This window comes from Leucoraja erinacea, chromosome 25 (genome assembly GCF_028641065.1).
Source record: "Leucoraja erinacea ecotype New England chromosome 25, Leri_hhj_1, whole genome shotgun sequence".
Lineage (NCBI taxonomy): Eukaryota > Metazoa > Chordata > Chondrichthyes > Rajiformes > Rajidae > Leucoraja > Leucoraja erinaceus.
The window spans coordinates 26,054,526-26,075,823 of NC_073401.1; the positions used below are offsets into that span (position 1 = coordinate 26,054,526).

The window sequence follows — 21,298 nt, forward strand, 5'->3', positions numbered from 1 at the left end:
AAAATGAAAGATATGCAAAAAAGGTACAATGATAGAGGAAACGGGCTATTGTTAGCTGTTTGCTAGGTGAGAACAAAAAGCTGGCCTGACTTGGGTGGGGGAGGGATGGAGAGAGGAAGTGCAGGGGTTACTTGAAGTTAGAGAAATCAATACTCATACCACTGGGTCGTAAGTTGCCCAAGTGAAATATGAGATGCCGTTCCTCCAATTTGCGTTTAACCTCACCCTGACAATGGAGGAGGCCTAGGACAGAAAGGTCAGTGTGGGAAGGGAAATTAAAGCATTTTGGCAACCGGGAGATCAGGTAGGTCCAGGCGGACTGAGCGAAGGCGAAACGATCGCCCAGCCTACGTTTGGTCTCGCCGATGTATAAGAGTCCACATCTTGAACAACGGACTCAGTAGATGGTACATCCAGTAGATAAGGAGGTGCAAGGTGTGAGAAGGAGACATCAAAGGAGATGGGGATGCGCATGCTTTGAGCTGGATTGCTCTCCCTCAGCAGCGATCATGCGCAGTGAGCGGGGGGGACGGGACTGCGACTGCACATGTGCAGTAGCACAGAGTCATCATGGCGGCGCGTAGCCATGTGCAAGATCCCAATGACAGGAGGCTGCGTCCGATATACGGTAATACAATCATTCCTCCTCTTGTACCTGCAACATTTGCCCTGTCATACAACCACAGCGAAGGCTCAGCGTTTCCAGCGGCGGAACGCGATGCTAGTTTTGCACAGCGGCTCGTTTTATTGCTAGGCCGCAGATATATCCTGGAGCTCGAGTTACATAACACTCGGGAACCCAACCTGTTAATGAGCGCTTCTCCAGACTGCCAGTCAGGCGTCAGCGTGAGATTCCCATTACCGATATTTTTGAGTAAATAGGGATGTATTTAGACGAGGGTCGTCCAGACGGCTGTATTCCAGTGTGGCACTGGAACTTGTTGATTCCCCATCAGATGGACATGGGGCTTTGGGACAATTTTATAGTTAGGTGAAAATATGGGATGCAAATAAAATTATGCGAGTACATCCCATCGTTTTGCACTTATTTTGCACAAGTCTTATGTAAACTGGAGTTGTGCTGCAGTGAATGGAGTTTGGAAGTCACATCTTGAAGGTGTTTTGCCGCCGGGTGTTTTTGGTCGCGGAAGCAGATTGCCGATACATAGTAAGAACTCTGTGATTTTCGGGTAAATGTCAGATAATGAGGATATCGCAACAACTCACTTGAATTAACGCGGAGGATTTGGAATAGATTCTTTTTTTCCCTAACAAATTTAAATTCTTATGTATTAATTCCCTTAGTGCTTATGTGACTGCATTTGAGGATGTGGATCGTTGTTGCGACTGTTTTCATTGCCTATTAAACATTTAGCTACTCCAATACTTTTCGTTTTAAATGTAATGAAAATCGTTTATCAATGATGGATCATCAAAAGGATCTAATAGTTATGGTTTTATGATTTTAGAATTGTACAAATGAGCACTTCAACTAACACTAGATATGTTTTGATTTTAGGTTTGGTAATAATTATTGATCAATTTATTTAGGATAAAAACATCCATTGTTCTCATCTATTTTGAATAATATTTGGTGCCACTTAATAATGTAGCAACCTCTCAATAGGCAACAGATAGAGAGATATATATATATATATATCAAAATGTTCTTATCAACAATAGATACAAGAGGTGAGGTTTAAACAGAAGAAAGTCTTATTAATTTTAATTAGGAAGAAAGAGAGATGATAGCATTTTAAGGGGGTTGCAGGCCAATATACCTGTAATGTAAGCACACAAACCACTGAAGTGGGAAAGAACATTTGTAACCTCCATCAATTAGCCAATAAACAACTTTCTCTTAAGTACTCATTTACCTCTTGCGCCTACTTTCCTGATTTTTTTTTTTAGGGTTGAAAATTTTGGGGAAAAAAAGCTGTTGATGCTTTTGCCTAGTGATGTTGGATCTGAAATTGGAAAGTCTGATGTATTGGCATTTGATGCTGGAAATGTGTTTTAAAATCTGTAAAACTGTGGTATAAACATGTAAATATACATCTAAAGAGCCTCTTAAAATTGAATGATAGCTTCTTTCTACTGCGGGATTGCAGCAAACTGAAGACGTAAGCAATGTCTGGTAGTTTGCATTAGTTCTGTCCCTGCTTGAGAGCTTGAGTGATCGCATACTTTTAAATGGAATGCTGACAGGTTCAAAAATCAAGATTTTCTCATGATCTGGATTGATGTGTTTTATCTTGTCATCTGGACATTCTAGGCAGTTGAGCAGTTTCAAATATTTTTGATTCGCACATAGGTTAGGTTTGGCAGATTTCTGATCATCATTACTAATATCTAGGGATTTTCCCAGATTATTATGAATTTAATTTTCATATATGTTATAATGTGAATCTTATCTCATGCCTCATGATGGTTAGTCCAGATCTCTGTATTACTAAATCTGCAACTTTACTGCAAATCTTACTACAACTTTACTACAATACTCTTCAATAGAGATGACTTGTGATTTCAGGATACAAAAAACAACATTCATTAATATATCAGTCACCCACACATAATTAATGTCAAGGTGATGAAAGCCATTCATTTAAAATATCCTTTTGCAAAATAATGATTACCTTTTGTATTTAAAGGAATAAAATGAAATCTTCTGGGGGGAAAAACCTATGGATATGTAGAATTATTTCCTGTTTTGTAATATCAAAAAACAGTCATGGATACCTGTCATTTTGCTGAATCTCATTCACCAAATAGTTAAAGGAAACTCAATATTGAAGGAGTGAACAAAATTCTGGATGTCTTGCCCCCTTTCATTCCCAACTCTCCTCGCCTTCATCGCCATGTTGCTCTTCTGAGCCTCAGATCACTCAGTGAAAGATCAAATACTTAATTCAGATTAGATTGCTTCACTGAATATGTATTGCTTTCTTTGCAGCTTCATTTTGTAAAAAATAATTAAGAGTAATTGATGCCCCTCACTGAAGGGTCCACAAAATAACCAATCTCGTTATCGATTGGCGCCAAGCGAAGCTGCACCATTGTCCTGAAATGTTTATTCATTCTTGCAGCGTTACTGTACTTCACTTCCCATTTCATTGGAGCTAATGTACTGAATTGATGGGAAATTCTTAAATTTCATTCCCTCTGCTCCAGAATGAAGTTTTTTCCCAGCCTCAATAGTTGAGCTATACTGAGCGATACTTTCATATGCACGTATTTGAAGGCCTGTCCCCACTATACCACATCGCCAATCAATAAATGCCTACTGTGAGACTCTGGGGGAAATGTGAACCACTTCCCACATCTTTGGAGTCACCTCTCAGTGATAAAATATACCATTATCTTTGGCTAACTGAAGAAAAATGTGCTGAAAATCAAGACTACAAGCTCAGTGTAAAAATCATCGTCTGCTGGGCAACATAGGTCCCTCAAACCACTGGAGAGATCACCATCGTTGCCACTGTAAAATCCTCTGGCAGGATAAGTGAACCAACAAAGTATCTTCTCCTATGCTAACATTCTCAACATTGAATCCTTAATTACACTCGGTTAACTCTATTGGGCAGGCTATGTTGCTTGCCGGCCTGATATCAGTATCCAAAACGCATTCAATTCCAAGCACTGTCACAGAAAGAGATTTCCAGATAGATGCCTCTTTGAGGTTGGGGGAAAAAATGCCAACATCTCGTGATTGAGCAGAGTGGAGAGGGAACATTCAAAGATGGCATAGAAAACCAACTGAGCCTCATCTGACACCTCGGAGCATAAACAACTGGAATGAAATTGAATCATCCTGAATTCTTATCAAAGAAGGGTGGACTAAGTGGTGCCTCAATCGTCTTATTTCTGGTGTATAATTTTTTTTGGTACTTGTTTCTGAGTGATATTTAGCAGTTGTTTGCACTTTTCCTCCACTGCTGTGCAGTGATGTGGTTGAGAGGCTTTGCTTTTGACTTGATATAGCCCATCAGCAAATTTATGGAAGAGATCCAGTTGGTGCACAGCTTTGTGGCAAGGCTCTCAACCTCTTTAAATTTATCATGCCAATGTGCACAACAGAGATCAGTAGATCCTTCTGGTACCTGTCACAGGATACTGTGAAGCCTGCCCAGTATATATGTGACCACAATATCATAAACACAGCATTATGTTCCAGATCTGAAGTAGCCGAATGGAATGTGAGGGACTGTTCCTCCAGTTTGTGTCAAATAATCACGGTGCCCGGGGAATTCGGGAGTTGGCGCGGGGCAGCAGGGAACGCCCTCATCCACCCTAAAGCGCCTTCGCGAGCGAGTTGGCAGGCTCGCACCCGTCCCGACGTCCCGCCATGGGACATTTCGCCCACACGTGCCATCAGCCCTCAGGGACTGCCCATATGTCTTCCTGCGCCGTGATGCCCACCGGACGCCACTCCAGAGGCCGTACGAGGGCCCGTTCCGGGTGCTGGAACACGGGCAGTCGACTTTTGTCCTGGACATGGGGGGCCGGCCGGAGGCAGTGTTGATTGACCGTTTGAAGCCGGCGCACCTGGACATTGACCAGCCGGTGCTGGTTGCCCAACCTCGGCCTCGAGGGCGCCCCCCTTCACGGCTCCCTCCGCCTGTCACTCCACCTGTCCTCCCGCCGGTCCCTCGACCTGTCCCTCCACCTATGCCTCCGCCAACCCCATGATCGGCTGACTTCCGCACGCGGGCCGGCTGGGTCGTGCGCCCGCCGGTGCATTTCGTGCCTCTGGTTCTGGGGGGGGGGGGGTCCTGTGGCGGCTCCCAAGGGTCGTGCCATCATACTGTGGAACCCCTCGGCACGGGAGTGGTTCAGTCCGGAGGCGGCCCTTAGCCAGAGGGTTTAAAGGCAGGGGTTTGGGTGCCATCTTTCTCTTGTTTGGTCTTCCCTACAACTGGGAGGAACATAATTAAAGGTGCCTCTCAAAACACTGGACTCCGTGCTTCCTTTTTAGACCCACGCACCACAACTTTCTATTTGCAAATAAATCATTCCCAACTACTAGTTCTCTGATTCTTCATTCTGTTATTCTCCGAATGTGAACAGAATCAGTGGATCCCACCATTCCTCACGGTCCTAAATAACCATCATGATTTTTGACACTATAACTGATATTTCTGTTAATCTTTCTTCTTATAGAACCAACGCATGCTTTTCCAGTTTGTTCATAAGAAATAATAATTGGTCTTTGATTATAAAGGCTGTGGTTTTCTGTTTAAACGTAACACCTTACTGAAAATAGAAAACAATGTGAACAGCATAGAGGCACACAAAGTTGAACATAAAATGTCTGTTAATCCACCTCTGTTTCGGTGAATGGGTTGAGCTTATTTGCTGGGAGTGAGGTTTAGCTTTGATTTCAGAAAAAATGACATTCAAAGTTTTGCCGTTTGGAAAATGTGTATTCTCTTATCCTAAAATTGTTTAAAATTGGAGAATGTTATGTTGTAAGCTACCTGAATGGAATGCGAGGGGCTGTTCCTCCAGTTTGTGTGTGGTCTCAGTTTGGCAGTGGAGGCTCAGGATAAAGGTTGCTATGGGAAGGGTAGTTCAGGTGAGACAGACGTTCACATACAACTCCTCTAACCTCATCTACTGCATTTGGTGCTTCACATCAGCAAGACCCAAACATAGGCTAGGTGACTTTCACAGAATACTTGCTCCTACTAGCTAATTTTACCTCCCCAGTGCAAGGTTATAGCCATGGAGATATAGCCCGGAATCAAGTATTTCAGCCCACCAAGTCTAGATCTTCCATCTAGTAACCTTGTGTGTTATGAGATTTCAAAACCAGAGAAGAATGTGAAAGATTCATTGCTGTGCGCCAATATAATTAGGGATAATAATTGGAAAGAAGAGAGTCTCAAGAGTTACAGCAGTGCAGAAATATGTTACTGAAGAGAGAGTATTGGAACATTTGATTGGAACTAACACTGACCAATACACTCTGGTCAAATTGTGTCTGGACGACGATAGAGGTGGCTAGCAAGGAAGTGCATTAACAATCATCTTTCAAAATTCCGTAAATTTTGAAAGAATCCTTGTTGATGGGAATTTCTACTTAAGAAAGATGCGAGCAGAATGAATGAGAAGTATGTGGACCAGATGGCCATAAGGAAAATGTTAATACTTCCATTAAGTACCGAAGAAACCTGACATTGATTGGACAATCACCATGGATAGGAATTATTTTCACAATGCTGCTTCTATATAAGTGGATACAATTGTGATTTTCAAAAGTGATTTGGATGGTTAAATAGATTGAAACGGTTTTGGGGATATTGACCAAATGTAGGCAAATGGAACAAACCTACGAAGCCCATATTGTTGGCTTGGGCATGTTGGACCAAAGGGTCTGTTTCTGTGCTGCATAACTCTGATTATGACTCTAAGTTTAGTCATGTTATTGAAGAAATGGCCAGGATATATATGAGAGAATCCAATTGATTTTTAAATGGAATTTTGATGAGAAGACATAAAGAGGTTTTTATATTATCAAGGATAAAGGATCTCCGAAAGGACTGAAAACAACAAAAAATAAATGGGTCAGATGACAGGTTGATACTGCCGAGATCCTGCAAGGTTAGAACTGCACCCTGATTTACTTATAATATATGAGCCAATAAGGAGATAAATAATAGCCTCAGTTTTGATGATGGGAGCTAAAAGGTAAAGTATGGTCCTACAAATGGATGTAGGCAGAATAATTGAGTGAGCTATGTAGCAAATGGTCTTTAAAAAAATGTTATGTAGTCTGAAGAAGGGTCTTGACCCAAAATGTCACCCATTCCTTCTCTCCAGAGATGCTGCCTGTCCCGCTGAGTTACTCCAGCTTTTTTGTGTCTATCTTCAGTTTAAGCCAGCATCTGCAGTTCCTTCTTACATATTATACAGTCTTATTGATTTGCCATGGGATTTTTGCAAGATATTTCATTCAATGCCAGAGTATTCAGGTGCAATTAGAATGGTAGGCATCATGCTGACCTTTGCACAGGCTTCTTACAGAAGCAAGAATAGCGAGGCGTTGCAATTGTATGAGGTGTTCATGCTGCTCTGCTGTCTGCACCAAGGGATGATAAAGCAAAGCCCAGTAGATTGATTTCTGCACTTAGCTGTTCAGTGCAAGGGGAAGTTAAATACGATTGTCCTTTACTCACAAGAGTTTTGAAATGAAAGGTGATTTTCTTAAAACTTGAAAGATTCTGACTTGGTTTGTGAACTTCAGAAGTCATGCCTGCACGTTTCAAAGAGATTGTAAGATACAGGTGTGTTCTTGGTCAATGACTCATTGGTACTGTGTATGATGAACTTGGAAAATTGAGGGATAGCTTGTGGAATGCAGGATATCCTGATCCAAGGGTGGAGCATCATAACTTTTTAACATTTCCCCTTCTGCTTCTTCCCCCTCAACCTATGGTTTGACCTATCTAAGGACGATTCCCTAATAAAATGGATTTCCACACAAAGGCACTCAAAAATAATTTAAAATCTAATGATAGTTGTTTTATTGTGTTTGGAATGACTGCTCACTTGTCCTAATAATGAGCTCTTTAAGTAATAACTTCAGGATAATTTGCATTCTAATTACAAAGAATATGTTCTTGCAAATAATGCCACTGATTTAATATGCTAAACATATTAAGCTGCAGCAAATTAGATCAGGTCTGTTCATTTGTAGGAAAAAGGTTTTATCGAAAATCAATGTGGGGAGGAATGATTACTAAGTTTGTGGATGACACAAAAAATGGGGTTGTAGATGGTGAGGAACCTTGATTAATACTACACCAATGTAGATAAATTAGGAATTGGCAGAGAGAATCTAATCCCGACAAATATTATGAGAAGCTAAATAGGAGCAGAGTATATACAGTAAATGGTAGGTTACTTAAAAATGTTGAACAGATGGACATGGGGTCCAAGTCCATCGTTCCCTGCAAGTCAAAATACTGGTGAATATGGTGATGGTCATATGGCATGATTGTCTTCATGGATTGGGGCATTGAATATAGTTGTTGGGATGTCAGGTTGTAACTTTCCAAACATGAGGTCATAGTCGGAATATTCTGCGCGGTCTGGTCACTATACCACAGGTAGAATGTGATTGGACTGGAGAGGGGGCAGAGGAAATTCATTGGGATGTTGCTTGGATTGGAGAATTTTGGTGATGATGTGGGGTGGGGTGGAGAGATTCGATAGGCTGGCTTGGTTTCCGTGGAGTGAAGGAGACTGAAGTGTGACTTGACAAAGTACGTAAAGTCATAGGTGGATGAGAGATAGGTAATCAAAATCATCTCATCAAAATTCAACATCCCCCCCCATGGTGGAATATCAAAAACAAGAGTGTAATTTTATGGTGGTGGGATACAGGAGATTTTTTTTTGCATAGTATTTTTTGTAAAGTATTTTATATCTGCACCAGGCTGGTTGCATTCATGTGCCAGTCAGATAAAATTACAATGTTAAAGAGGCATTTAGGCAGATACTTAAATCAGCAATGCATAGCAGGATAGAGCCATCTTGCTCAGTAAATAATTGAGGGCCAGAAACTGATCTTGTTTCCATTATTTACGTCCATCCACCCTGAAAAAAAAAAAAAGATTTTTCTGACTGTCTTCAAACTGATATCCAATCTTCAATCCACAATCTCACACTTCCTCCAAAATTATGACCTGTTGTATATGAAACACTGCATTTTTTCATAATTCCCTCTGTTATTGTTTGGGTTTAACTAGCTGATTGCAGCATGGAGATTCAAGAAACTGTCGATTCTGGAATTACCTACTAAAAAAAAATCAAAGTGCTGGAGGAACACAGCGAGCCAGGCAGCATCTGTGAAGGGAATGGATAGATTGATGGCGCCACTCATAGGTGTACTGCATTTGGAGTTCCTAAACTGAAAGAGCTTTTATTGATTAGTGTTGCCTCCCCTTCCATTTTCTTGGTTAAAGATTTTGATTGGGGCAAGGTTGCTTCATTTTAATCAGGGATGTTGCTTTCATTTGCTGCTGTTTTCAGCCAACTGAAACAAAAGGAGTTAAAATTACAGTTTCAAGAAAACAAAAGAATGTTCATCTCAAAATAACAATGACTTTCAGTGGTATTATTAAACCCGCAAACATGATATTTTTAAAAGACGAAGGATTTTTCTTGGCTAAATCCATCCGAGGATATGACTAATGCCATGATACTCAGTATAGATCTTGTGTAGATGGATCTGTCTGATCTACCTATTAAAAACACTTGCCGCATGAGGGTTGTGCCCCACCCTCAAGGTTTGCTGCTGTTTTGGGCAAAGATCTTTGGTTTTGGGCTCTGTGAGATCATAATTTTCATGCATTTAACTTTACAATATTGTTTGGGTGAAGAATACGTTTGTATTTGAAAGGAGCAATCAGGAGGCAGCTCCAGTGTGGTGAAATTTAAATGCTGGAAACACTCAGCGGGTCAGGCAGCATCTGTGGAAAAAGAAACAAGACCTGGCATTTTCAGTCAAAGACCATTCGTCAGAACCAGGAAGTAAGAAAATATGAAGAAACGAGGAGCTGCAAATGCTGTTCTGAAAATACACAGTGCTGGAGTAACTCAGAGGGTCTGGCACCTTCTCTGGAGAACATGGGTAGGTGATGTTTCAGACTGATTGTAGTGTTGGGGGAGAGGAAGCTGGCAGAGAGGAGGGTCAAGACAAGCCTGGCTGGTGGCTACAGATGAGAGGTGTTTTTAATAGACAGATGGTTGACAATTCTGGACAAAGGCCCGAGATGTAAGGACAGAAGGTGTGAGACAAGTGGATTGAGTTGCGAATTGTGAAGCTAGAGAACAAATGTAGAGAGGGGAGAAATTAGTGCAGGGGAGGGGGGCGAGGGGGAGCGGTGCTGTTGTGGGGAAAGAAGGGAGAGGGGAAAGGTTTTGTAGTTACCTAAAATTGGAGAATTATGTTGGGTTCAGATTGCAGATGGTGTGAGGAAGAGATGAGTGGTGCAAGGGGAATATATTGCAAGGCCAAGATTTCCCAGATGATCCCAATGTTTTTAGACCAATCTGGTTAATAAATTAATCAGAGTAATTAGAGAGAAAACAAACAAAGGATCAGGTTGAAGTTGTGAAAGGTGATTAGCATAGTTGCTGTCTGCTGGAGGAAAAAAGCAACACAGGAATTCCCCAGAAGATCGGACCATTTTGAAAAAAGTATGTAGTTCTGATGGAGGAGCCTTGATCCTGAACATTTCTCATTCCACAGTTGCTGCCTGTCCTGCTCTGCTTTTCCAGCATTTTTTAAAATCTTATTTCAGATTTTTATCTTTTAATTTTATTTCCAAAGCTGTGAATCTGTGGCCTCATTTTACCTCTGGATCTCTGTGTTCCAATGATTGGATTTTGATGGAAGCTTTCAGTTAGCCTGACATCGGTGGTGGGGAAGATGCTGGAATCAATCATAAAAGATGAAATAGCGGCACATTTGGATAGCAGTAACAGGATTGGTCTGAGTCAGCATGGATTTATGATGGGGAAATCATGCTTGGCTAATCTTCTGGAATTTTTTGTGGATGTAACTAGGAAAATGGACAAGGGAGAGCCAGTGGATGTAGTGTACCTGGTCTTTCAGAAAGCATTTGATAAGGTCCTACATAGGAGATTAGTGGACAAAATTAGGGCACATGGTATTGGAGGTAGAGTGCTGACATGGATAGAAAATTGATTGGCAGACAGGAAATAAAGAGTAGGGATTAATAGGTCCCTTTCAGAATGGCAGGCAGTGACTAGTGGGGTACCGCAAGACTCGGTGCTGGGACTGCAGCTATTTACAATATATATTAATGATGTAGATGAAAGGATAACAAGTAACATTAGCAAATTTGCAGATGACACAAAACTGGGTGGCAGTGTGAACTGTGAGAATGATGCTATGAGAATGCAGGGTGACTTGGACTGTTGGGTGAGTGGGCAGATGCATGGCAGATGCAGTTTAATGTGGATAAATGTGAGGTTATTACATTGATAGCAAAAACTGGAAGGAAGATTATTATCTAAATGGTGTCAAGTTGGGAAAAGGAGAAGTAAAATGGGATCTGGGGGTCCTTGTTCATCAGTCAATGAAAGTAAGCATGCAGGTACAGTAGGCAGTGAAGAAAGCAAATGTGTTGGCCTTCATAACAAGAGTAATTGAGTATAGGAGCAAAGAGATCCTTCTGCAGTTGTGCAGGGCCCTAGTGAGACCACACCAGGAGTATTGTGTGCAGTTTTGGTCTCCTAATTTGAGGAAGGACATTCTTGCTATTGAGGGACTGCAGCATTGGTTCACAAGGATAATTCCCGGGATGGCGGTCTGTCATATGCTGAGGGAATGGAGCAGCTTGGCTTGTCTACTCTGGAATTTAGAAGGATGAGAGGGTATCTTATTGAAACGTATAAGATTATTAAGGGTTTGGACACAATAGAGGCAGGAAACATGTTCCCGATGTTGGGCGAGTCCAGAACCAGGGGCCACAGTTTAAGAATAAGGAGTAAGCCATTTACAACGGAGATGAGGAAACACTTTTTCACACAGAGTTGTGAGTCTGTAGAATTCTCTGCCTCAGAGGGCGGTGGAGGTCGGTTCTCTGGATACTTTCAAGAGAGAGCTAGATAGGGCTCTTGAAGATAGCGGAGTCAGGGAATATGGGGAGAAGGCAGGAATGGGGTACTGATTGTGGATGATCAGCCATGATCACATTGAATGCCGATGCTGGCCTGAATGGCCTACTCCTGCACCTTTTGTTTATTGTCTATTGTCCATCAATCAGCCAAAGGTTTAAGTGTTTTTATAAAATGAGCATAAGAGATGAAAATGTTATTGGCAAGGTAGAAATGAGTATTGGAAGTTGTGGAGTGGAAAATGAGCAACCTTCTATGCATCGGGAATCCGAGCGTAGACTCGATTACCATTTTGACGAACACTTGTGCTCGGTCTGTCAAGGCCTACTGAATCTCCTAGTTGTTAACCATTTTAACTCCCTTTCCCATTCCCAAGGCCCCCTTTCTACCCTGGGACTGACATTGCCAAAATGAAGCTTAATGCAAACTGGAGGAACAGCATCTCATATTTCACTTGGGTCGTTTACAGCCCATTGGTATGAACATTAAACTCTCCAATTTTTGGTAACCTCTAACATCTATCCACATTCTCCAGAGATGCTGCCTGACCCTGGAGTGTGTTACTCCAGCACTTTGTGTCCTGTTGTGTAAACCAGTATTTGCAGTTTCTATTAGTCTGAAGAAAGGTTTCGACCCGTAATGTTGCCTATTTCCTTCACCCGCAGAGTTTCTCCAAAGTTTTTGTCTACCTTTGCAGTTCCTTGATTCTACAGCCTAATAGCTGTGATTGATGCAGAGAAAACGATGGCATTTATTTCTTTAAGTATGACCAATTGCTGATCTTTGTAGTCATGTATCGGCAAAGTAATGGCTGTTTCTCATGAGTGGACCAGAAGCGATTGCAAATATTGCTGTCTCTCTCAATTTTGCTACGACAAGCATGGTGATCAGTGGTATAAAATCTACTGTAAATTATGATTTTTAAAAAATGGGCAGTTCAAAGAACCATAAGGTAGTGAAAGTAAGGACACACATGCTCTATGATCGTTGTACACAAAGGTCAATGGTCAGGGCTATTGCTCTGGATGACCTGGGGGTATTTACCAGTTTCTTGCATGCATTAAGGGCCTGTCCCACTTGGGCGTCATTTGCGCGTCATTTATGCGTCACGCATTACGCGCGCATGGTGCGTGGTGACGTAGGCAGTCGCACGTGGCGCCCCAGGATTTTGGGATATACAAAATCTTCCCACGCCATCTGCGTGACGCGCAAATGACGCCCAAGTGGGACAGGCCCTTTACTATGTCCTTTGAGTGTTAAGCTTAGTATTGAAGAAAACGCTGTTATCTTTTGCACCGAGGAATGATGCTGGTGTTAGTGTTGTTTTTCTTTTAATAATGTTGTGGTTACACTGAGGAAATCTTGATGCTTTCAGTACTGCACAAGTTTTCCATGGCATTCTGTTGCAAGGATGCCTTTGTCTTAGATACCATGTACCAAAAAATTGACATGTTCTATCTGTTGGACAGATTATCTAGACAATGGCAACAACAAGATGGCTATCCAGCAAGCTGACAAATTGCTCAAGAAGCATAAGGATCTTCACTGTGCGAAGGTAAACAAAGATATGAATAGATTCTTCAAGGACAAAATATTGTATGACCCCTTCAGTTATGCACTTTGGGACATATACACAAGAAGTGTTCCTGTTAAATAGTTGAAATAAAACAGCAAACATTGTCAGAGATAAATATTTTCTGGAGATGTACGTTTTGGAAAATGTATTTGCAATTTGGAACACTATTTTAGCTTAGTTGATAGGTTTCCTGGTACTGTTAAAGACAAGGCGCAAGAATGTTCTGTCAGTGATTGTACGGCTTTCTTGGTGATTCATGTGTAGCATTTGCAAAGCTCATACTTGTCTTCCATGAATTTGAATGCAGCAAGTCATTTTTTTTAAATGATAGGAGCACTGTATTGCCAAATAGAAAGAGTACCATTCAGCTAAGACAAAGCTTATCCTTTTATAATTCTTAACTGAAGGTAATTTCAGCAGTGATTTGGGGTTCAATTGTTGGATCAGGAAATTAGAATGAATTTGTTAATATCAATAATTTCAATTTCATTTTGCATTCAACATTTTGAGATTGTTCGCTCTTGTGGCAATAGTTAGGGTCAGGATTGAATGCTTGGAGTTATTTCAATTTTTTTTTTAATTTATTAATTTGATCGCATCTGTCATAATGCACACAAAAAAACACAAGCAGGCTCTGCCACCAGCCAAGCACGTCCTGCCATTTGTAAGGCTATGGATATAAACAATGTAACTCCTATCCTAACCATACACAAATGGTTATCTTCTACTCATGATACAGATATTGGATAAAATTTGCCATCTGTCCGCAACGTTAAAAAGATTTTTGAGTTGTGCATGATGTATATGTTGTACAAATCTTCAAGTACAGGACCACAACTGATTTTCCAGCACTCTTGGTTCCAAAGGCTTTCTGGAATGTCCGTGTAGCCGGACCAACAGTGGCCACGGCCTCTGAGAGGAGTCGAACGATACCGAAACAGTCTGCCTAGGCAGCTGAGGGGCCTAGATACCGGCCTGGAAATTCGGCCTCAGAAGTCGACTATGTGAATGGATCTGCCAGCCGGGCCAGAGTTCCAGAGCCCTGGCTAGAGGAGGCAAATTCAACTCACAGATTCCACACAGAAGTCCCAGTGAGGTCGAGTTCAGCCGCCTCACCCAGCCTTGGTGCCACATTTGGGGGTACTTCTAGGGGAGAATTTCAAGTCCGCTCTCGAAATTTTGGCCAGATTAAAAGAGGGTGCCTGATCACCAGTTGTTGGGAAGTCAGTGGTGGACCTGTAGTAGTCTGAACTTGTGAACTAACAACATTGAGTTCGAGAAGCATGACCACCGCATGAACTTGGGTATGTTTTTTCCTTTCTGTAGATATTGATATCAATGTGCTAACTAAGCCTGTTGGCATCATTGAATACCTGTTTGTGGATAGAGTCCTGACAGTTTCCTTTTGTGGTCTGACATTAAAGGTTCTGAAAGCAATTGGCCTACAGCGAACAGGGAAGCAAGAAGAGGCGTTTACTCTGGCACAGGAAGTAGCTGCACTTGAACCGACCGATGACAACTCCTTACAGGCCCTGACCATTCTCTATCGAGAGATGCACAGACGTATGTTCTTTTGGAAGGATATGAGAGAATAGAGAACAATAAGGGTTGTGGGATCCGTTGAATCTTAGTTTTGATCAGTGTAATTTATAATTCATTATAAACTTTAAGAACCAACTGTGGAAATTTTATTTGAAGGTTGTTTGAAAATTGCAACTTAAATGTGTTCATTTCTTCACTGACGTTACTCTGGTACGGTGACAGTTGCAGAGAGGACCTTGTACAGATTTCTAGCATTATGTGCAGAACCTTTTTGCCTTGGAGACGGAGGGGACGAATCAACCATGCCTGAAGCCCATTCTGTTAATTGACTTGAGCTATAAGATGGAGCTATAATTCTGCCAATGGATATGCAGAAGACAACTTTAATACCCAAAAATAAAGATTTTTGGAAACCTTAAGCAGAATATTTTCAGGAAAAGGAACAAACATGCACAATGCTCAGGTAGACAAAAATGCTGGAGAAACTCAGCGGGCGAGGCAGCATCTATGGAGCGAAGGAAATAGGCAATGTTTCGGGTCGAAACCCTTCAGAAGTCTGGAGTTATGTTCTTTAAAGCTATGGTATACTAGTGCCTGTTATTGCCAGCATTTGAACGCAACAATGAATATTTTACTTTTCTCTCCTGCTGTAAATATTTAAATGTTAAATGTGGCAGAAGATCAACAGCATTCCTGTTGCATACAAATCTGAGAAAGTTGATCATCTAAACTAAAGAGATTGGTTCAAAAAAGTGTGGGTGGGTTACAATATCAAATTAACATGTTGTTGGCACACCTGGTAAAACTGCTGTCTCACAGTTCCAGAGACCTAGGTTTGATCCTGAGCTGGAGTGCTGTCTGTGTGGGGTTTGCACGCACTTCCTCTGACCACATAGGTTTTGTGTAGGCGCTTCCTCCCACATCCCAAAGATGTGCCGTTTTGTAGATTAATTGGCTTCTAAAATTGTCCCAAATGTGAAGGGAGTGAGTGAGAAAGTGGGGTAACTTTAGAACTAGTGTGAACGGATGATTGGCAGTCTGCGTGGACTCAGTGGGACGAAGGCTGTGTTTCCATACAGTATCTCTAAAAGCTTAAAAAAAAGTAAGGTTTTTAATGTTTAACGGAAACATCGTCACTTTTTGTTTCTGATTCGTGTTTTCGATCTAACAGTCTTAAACTAAACTAGCCACAGTTTACTAAGGCAGACTTTGTACATTGTGATGCTCAATAGAAATGTTAGTAATAGCTTTGTTTCCACAAGGAAGGATATTGTCCACTTCCCTTAATACATGTCTGCACATACAGTCTGTTTATTTTGTGTAGTCACATTTTCCTTTCCTTTGCTCTGGGATACTAGGCTGAAGGATTTCTGAGACAGCACATCCTGTTGTTTCTTCCTTGCAATCTGTACCACTTCATATTCCACAATATATGTATTTTTCCAAAATACTTTGAATATTTAGTACTTAACAAAATTAATAATCCGCCTATAATGTTGTTGTTATTACCAACAAGATGGGAACTGCTGTATTGGCAGAATTTTTCTAAAAGACACAAAGTGCTGGAGTAACCCAGCGGGTCAGGCAGCATCTCTAGAGAACATGAATAGGTGGCGTTTTGGTTCGGGGCCCTTCTTCAGATCTTCAGATTGAATGTGTGATGGGTTAGAGGGAAGAAAGTTGGAAAAGAGGAAGAGCAGGACAAAGCCTGGCCGGTAATAGGTGGATACAGAGGTAAGAGGTGTTTTTGATTGGCGGATGGCTAAACAAAAGCCATAGATGAAAAGTCAGAGGTTTGAGACAAAAGGAGTGACGAGTTGTGAATTGTGAAGCTAGATGAAGGAATGGAGCTGGGAGGGGAGAAATTTGTGCGAGACCAGGTGGGGCAAAGGACAGGTGGGGGGTGGGGGGGAAAGAAAGTGGGAGTGGGGTACAGTTATGTGTTACCTAAAATTTGAGAATTCAATGTTCAAACCGTTGGGTCTTAAGCTACACGAACAGAATATGAGGTGCTGTTCTTCCAATTTGCATATGACCTCCCTTTGGCAATGGAGGCTGAGGACAGAAAGTTCAGTTTGGGAATGGGAAGAGGAGTCAAAATGGCAACCAGGAGATGCAGTAGGGCCTTATTAGACCAAGTGCAAGTTTTCGGCGAAACAGTCGCCGAAGTATTGTTCATTCCATGAAATGAGCATCTGGTGCAGAAATGAGTAACATTGACGTTTGTTTTTTTTTTCCTGTCTTAATTGTCTGAAAAATCCCTCTTCCATTTCCTCTTCTAAAGACAATTATGAGTTTAAGAGTTACTGCAGATTGCTTCCAAGTATGTTCTCCAAATGGTTGCTTCATATGTGGATTGCATTATCTTTGAGGGCATCAGCCAAATTTGAGTTTTTCTGTCCCCTCCTAAATAAGCAGCATGCCTACTTGATAATCAGTAGGAATTTTGGACAGTTTTACTCTTCCGACCACAGAGATACTCAAGCTAGTTGTAAGTTCCTTGATCCATCTCGAGCAAGGAAATTGAGTAAACGACTGAACTGGAGTTTATAGTACATCTCTTCTGCCTAAAGCTTGGTACATGGGAAATCGAACGCACTTTTTAATAATTTATTTTATAATTTTGTGCATGTTGAACGCACGGGTTGTTATTACAACATGTAAAGTTACTCGTGCTTCTCTTTTTCAGCGGAATTGGTCACTAAGCTGTACGAGGCTGCTGTGCGAAAGGTCCCGAACAGTGAAGAGTACCACTCGCATCTCTTCATGGCATATGCCAGGGTTGGGGAATATAAAAAAATGCAACAGGTATTGTTTCTGCAGCAAAGAAAGTGCATCTGAGTATCTTTCTTGCCCTGAGCAAAATACAACTTATTACATGTAATTGAAAATCTAAAACTGAAAATGCTAGAAATCTGCCTTAAAAACAAAGTGCTGGAAATGCTTGACTGGTAAGGCCACATCAATGGAAAGTGAAATAGTTAATGTTACAGATCAATTACCTCAGTTAAAACTTTTCCATTTGTAATAAGTTATTGGTCTATAGTGTTAACTGTTTCTCCTTCCACATGTGCTGCCTAGCTTGTGATATTTCTATTGCTAGCTTCTTATTTCAGGTTATTAACAGATTTGACTGATGAAAGATATGGAATGTTTCTGGTGTAATTTAAATTAAAGGTTCTGCCTTGTTTTGACATTATTATTCATCCCTCCCCATATTAGATTAATGTAAATTAAATAAATAATATAATAGGTTAATAATAATTCAAAACAATTCTATTTAAAACATAGACCTGTCATTCTCTTTCAAATGTTGGTAATATCTGCTATTTACCACAGTGCAAATTGTATGAAATTAAACTCTACTGTGGGAATGTATTCCCTGAAATAGTATAATTTCATGAAGCATTTAAGGTGCTATGGACTTCTGTTTCCTCGTAGGCTGGAATGGCACTTTACAAGATTGTTCCGAAGAATCCATATTATTTTTGGTCTGTGATGAGTCTGGTCATGCAGGTAAGTGTCATTACTGTGCTGGCAATATTAATTGTACAGTAATGAACAATGTGAGAAAATAAAAATTGATGCAGCATTTAGAAAAAAATATATTGCGGTTGAAGTAAACTTTCGTTTCATTAAAATTTCAAGATTCCCAAACAGCACAAAATACTGGGGAGGTAAATTGGCTTAAGCTCAAGGGCATTGTGTGTGTGAAAGTCACCTCAACATTTTCTTGTGCAGGGTGGAACTGCGAATGGTGGTTTACACCAAAGATAGACAAAATGTTGGAATAACTAAGCGGGGCAGGCAGCATCCCTGAAGAGAAGGAATGAGTGACATTTCGGGACAAGACACTTCTTCAGTCTGGAGAAGTCTGAAGAAGGGTGTCGACCTGAAACATCACCTGTTCCTTTTCTCCAAGGATGCTGCCTGTCCCACTGAGTCACTACAGCATTTTGTGTCTGTTCAACATTTTTTTTGCATGTTGGGACAAGTTGTGGATGAATTGGAAAACCTAAAGAGTAAAAAAAACATTCAAAGTGAGATTCATTTGGATGAAAGTAATTTGTCAGAAACAGCTGGAGACTGTTGATGGCATTGTTGAAGCAATTAGCTCATCTCGAAGTACTTAACCCAATTAAAATAGCATCTGATATATGCAGATGGTAGATATGCTTCCCCCTTTGTGATACAACAATGTAAAAAATCAAAAATGGGATTAATGTTAGATTAGTATAAATGATATTCAGCGAAGATTTTGTGGGTTGAAGAGCCTGCTTCTGTGCTGCATATCTCAGGCTTCAGAACCCCATTAATCTGTAGGTTTTGTGTCAACACAGCTGCTAGATACACATCTCTTTAGCCGTTTAGTGACAACAGCCTTTACAAGATCAGTGATCATTAAAGTGTAATCAGGCAGTTTGCCTTTGAAAGTAGATCAATTTGGAAGTAAAACCTTTGAAGAAGTTAAAATATTGTGAATGGATTTTTGTAAATTACCATCGACAAATATTGATGATGCTTCAAATGTTTTAGCAACCTTGTTGTTTAGCACGGGCAATATAGCAGTGGCATAAATCAAGAGGGGGGAGAAATCGGCTGCTTTTGGACTGATTCCACACACACTGTCTTTCAGTTTGCCCCAGATCTCTAATTTTAAGTCTTAAAAATTAGCACTTTTTTTTTTTAGCTTACTTTAAAGTTACAATATAGTGATTTTTAATTACGTATGATTTTTTTTTAACTTGTTTAACACTTCTTGGCTAATTAAAAGCTGCTGCTTGTCATTTGTCACAATGATTGTGTGGTGTCATCCAAAACAAGCTTGCTAATATCTGACAGAATTGTCACAGTGTGCATTTTGGTTGATTGCTGAAATGAGAGATTGAGTCAATTATTTGAGTTATCTGTGGTGAAAAAGTGTAGCCCTTGCAAAGCTCCTCATTTGCAATAATTAAAACTAAAATGCTTCCACAGCAGTTGCATAAGGGATGGAGTGTGTTTTATTTTGTCTGATCCTCATGTCTTTTTACATTAATAAGCATACGTGCAGCAGTAATTATTTGTAAATGTATATTAATTGTATTGAAAGGGTGGGTAAGTTGTTATAGACAATAGGTGCAGGAGTAGGCCATTCGGCCCTTCGAGCCAGCACCGCCATTCAATGTGATCATGGCTGATCATCCCCAATCAGTACCCCCTTCTTGCCTTCTCCCCATATCCCCTGATTCTGCTATTTTTAAGAGCCCTATCTAGCTTTCTCTTGAAAGCATCCAGAGAACCTGCCTCCACAGCCCTCTGAGGCAGAGAATGATTGTTACTTCAGACTATATCTTTTAAGAGGACAACATTACTTTGTTAACTTTACTTATATTGTATGTAGTCCATTTCAGCACAAGATGAGAAATTATCAAAGACAATGTTCCTCCCCTTGGCGCAACGAATGGTGGAGAAGATGGTGAAAGAGGACAAGATTGAGGCTGAAGCAGAGGTAATAAAAGGGCACATTCAATTTTTATCGAGTCCCAGCATGAAGACACTTATAGATTAATGTCTTAAATTTAAAATTCTCACTGGCATGGTTATATTTCCATGATAAATTATACCCTGATAAAAATGCTGCAGAATCTCGTAATTACTTCAAATCTTTTTAATCATTCTTCATGATTTAGAAAGATGAGGGAGGATCTCACTGGTGGTGAATTTGTGGCATTAATTGCCGCAGACAGCGGTGGAGGCCAAGTCATTGGGTGTTTTGATAGGATTTGACAGGTTCTTGATTAGTAAGAGTGTCAAAGATTATGGGGAGAAGGCAGGAGAATTAGGTTGGAGGGAAAGAGATCAGCCATGATTGAATAGCGGGGTAGATGAGATGGGCCGAATGGCCTAATTCTGCTCCTATGACTAATGAATTTATGAAAGGCCAAGATGAAGTGGATATGGAGAGAATGTCTTCAGTAGTGGGAAAGACTAGGACTAGAGGGAACAGCCTCAAAATAAAGGGACACACATTTAGGATAGAGATGAGAGAATTTATTTTGCTTGGAACACCTTTTTAAAAATATACGAGAGCAAGCGTGGACCCGTTGGGTTCCGTTCCCCCAATGCAATATTCCACCAAACTGAGCATGCACGGCTGATGGGCCCGCACTGCGCAGGCACAAGTGACTTCTCGTGATCAAAATTATAAATGTAAAATTGGGCATATCACAGTGACTTTGAATACAATGTGGATATGGTTTTGAATTGCTTTTGCTTTTTGATAATAGGTGCAACTTTATTTAATGATTTTGGAACGTCTTGGAAAGGATCTGGAAGGTCTGGAAGTCATCAGAGGAAAGCTGGGAGGTAAAGTGAAAATTGATGTAAAGGAGTGGCAGTGTGATATTTTCCTTTCATGAGCATGGGCAGTTCTAGTTTGCAGCCTGAATTACTGTTGTTTAGTTTAGGGATGCAACGTGCAAACAGGCCCTTTGGCCCACCGAGTCCGCACTGACCAGCGATCCCCGCACATTAACACTACCCTGT

The 21,298-nt window shown here is 40.9% G+C and overlaps 1 protein-coding gene across 1 annotated transcript in view; it reads left to right on the forward strand.

Moving 5' to 3' along the window:
* Positions 1–479: 479 nt before the first annotated feature.
* naa25 (N-alpha-acetyltransferase 25, NatB auxiliary subunit) overlaps positions 480–21,298 on the forward strand; it is a 60,887-nt gene continuing 40,068 nt past the window's right edge. The window contains exons 1-7 of the mRNA XM_055655300.1: positions 480–628; positions 13,122–13,207; positions 14,653–14,791; positions 17,460–17,578; positions 18,212–18,286; positions 20,154–20,261; positions 21,040–21,118. Of these exons, the coding sequence (XP_055511275.1) occupies positions 571–628; positions 13,122–13,207; positions 14,653–14,791; positions 17,460–17,578; positions 18,212–18,286; positions 20,154–20,261; positions 21,040–21,118 (664 nt within the window). The 5' untranslated portion in view covers positions 480–570. The remainder of the gene's footprint in view (positions 629–13,121; positions 13,208–14,652; positions 14,792–17,459; positions 17,579–18,211; positions 18,287–20,153; positions 20,262–21,039; positions 21,119–21,298) is intronic.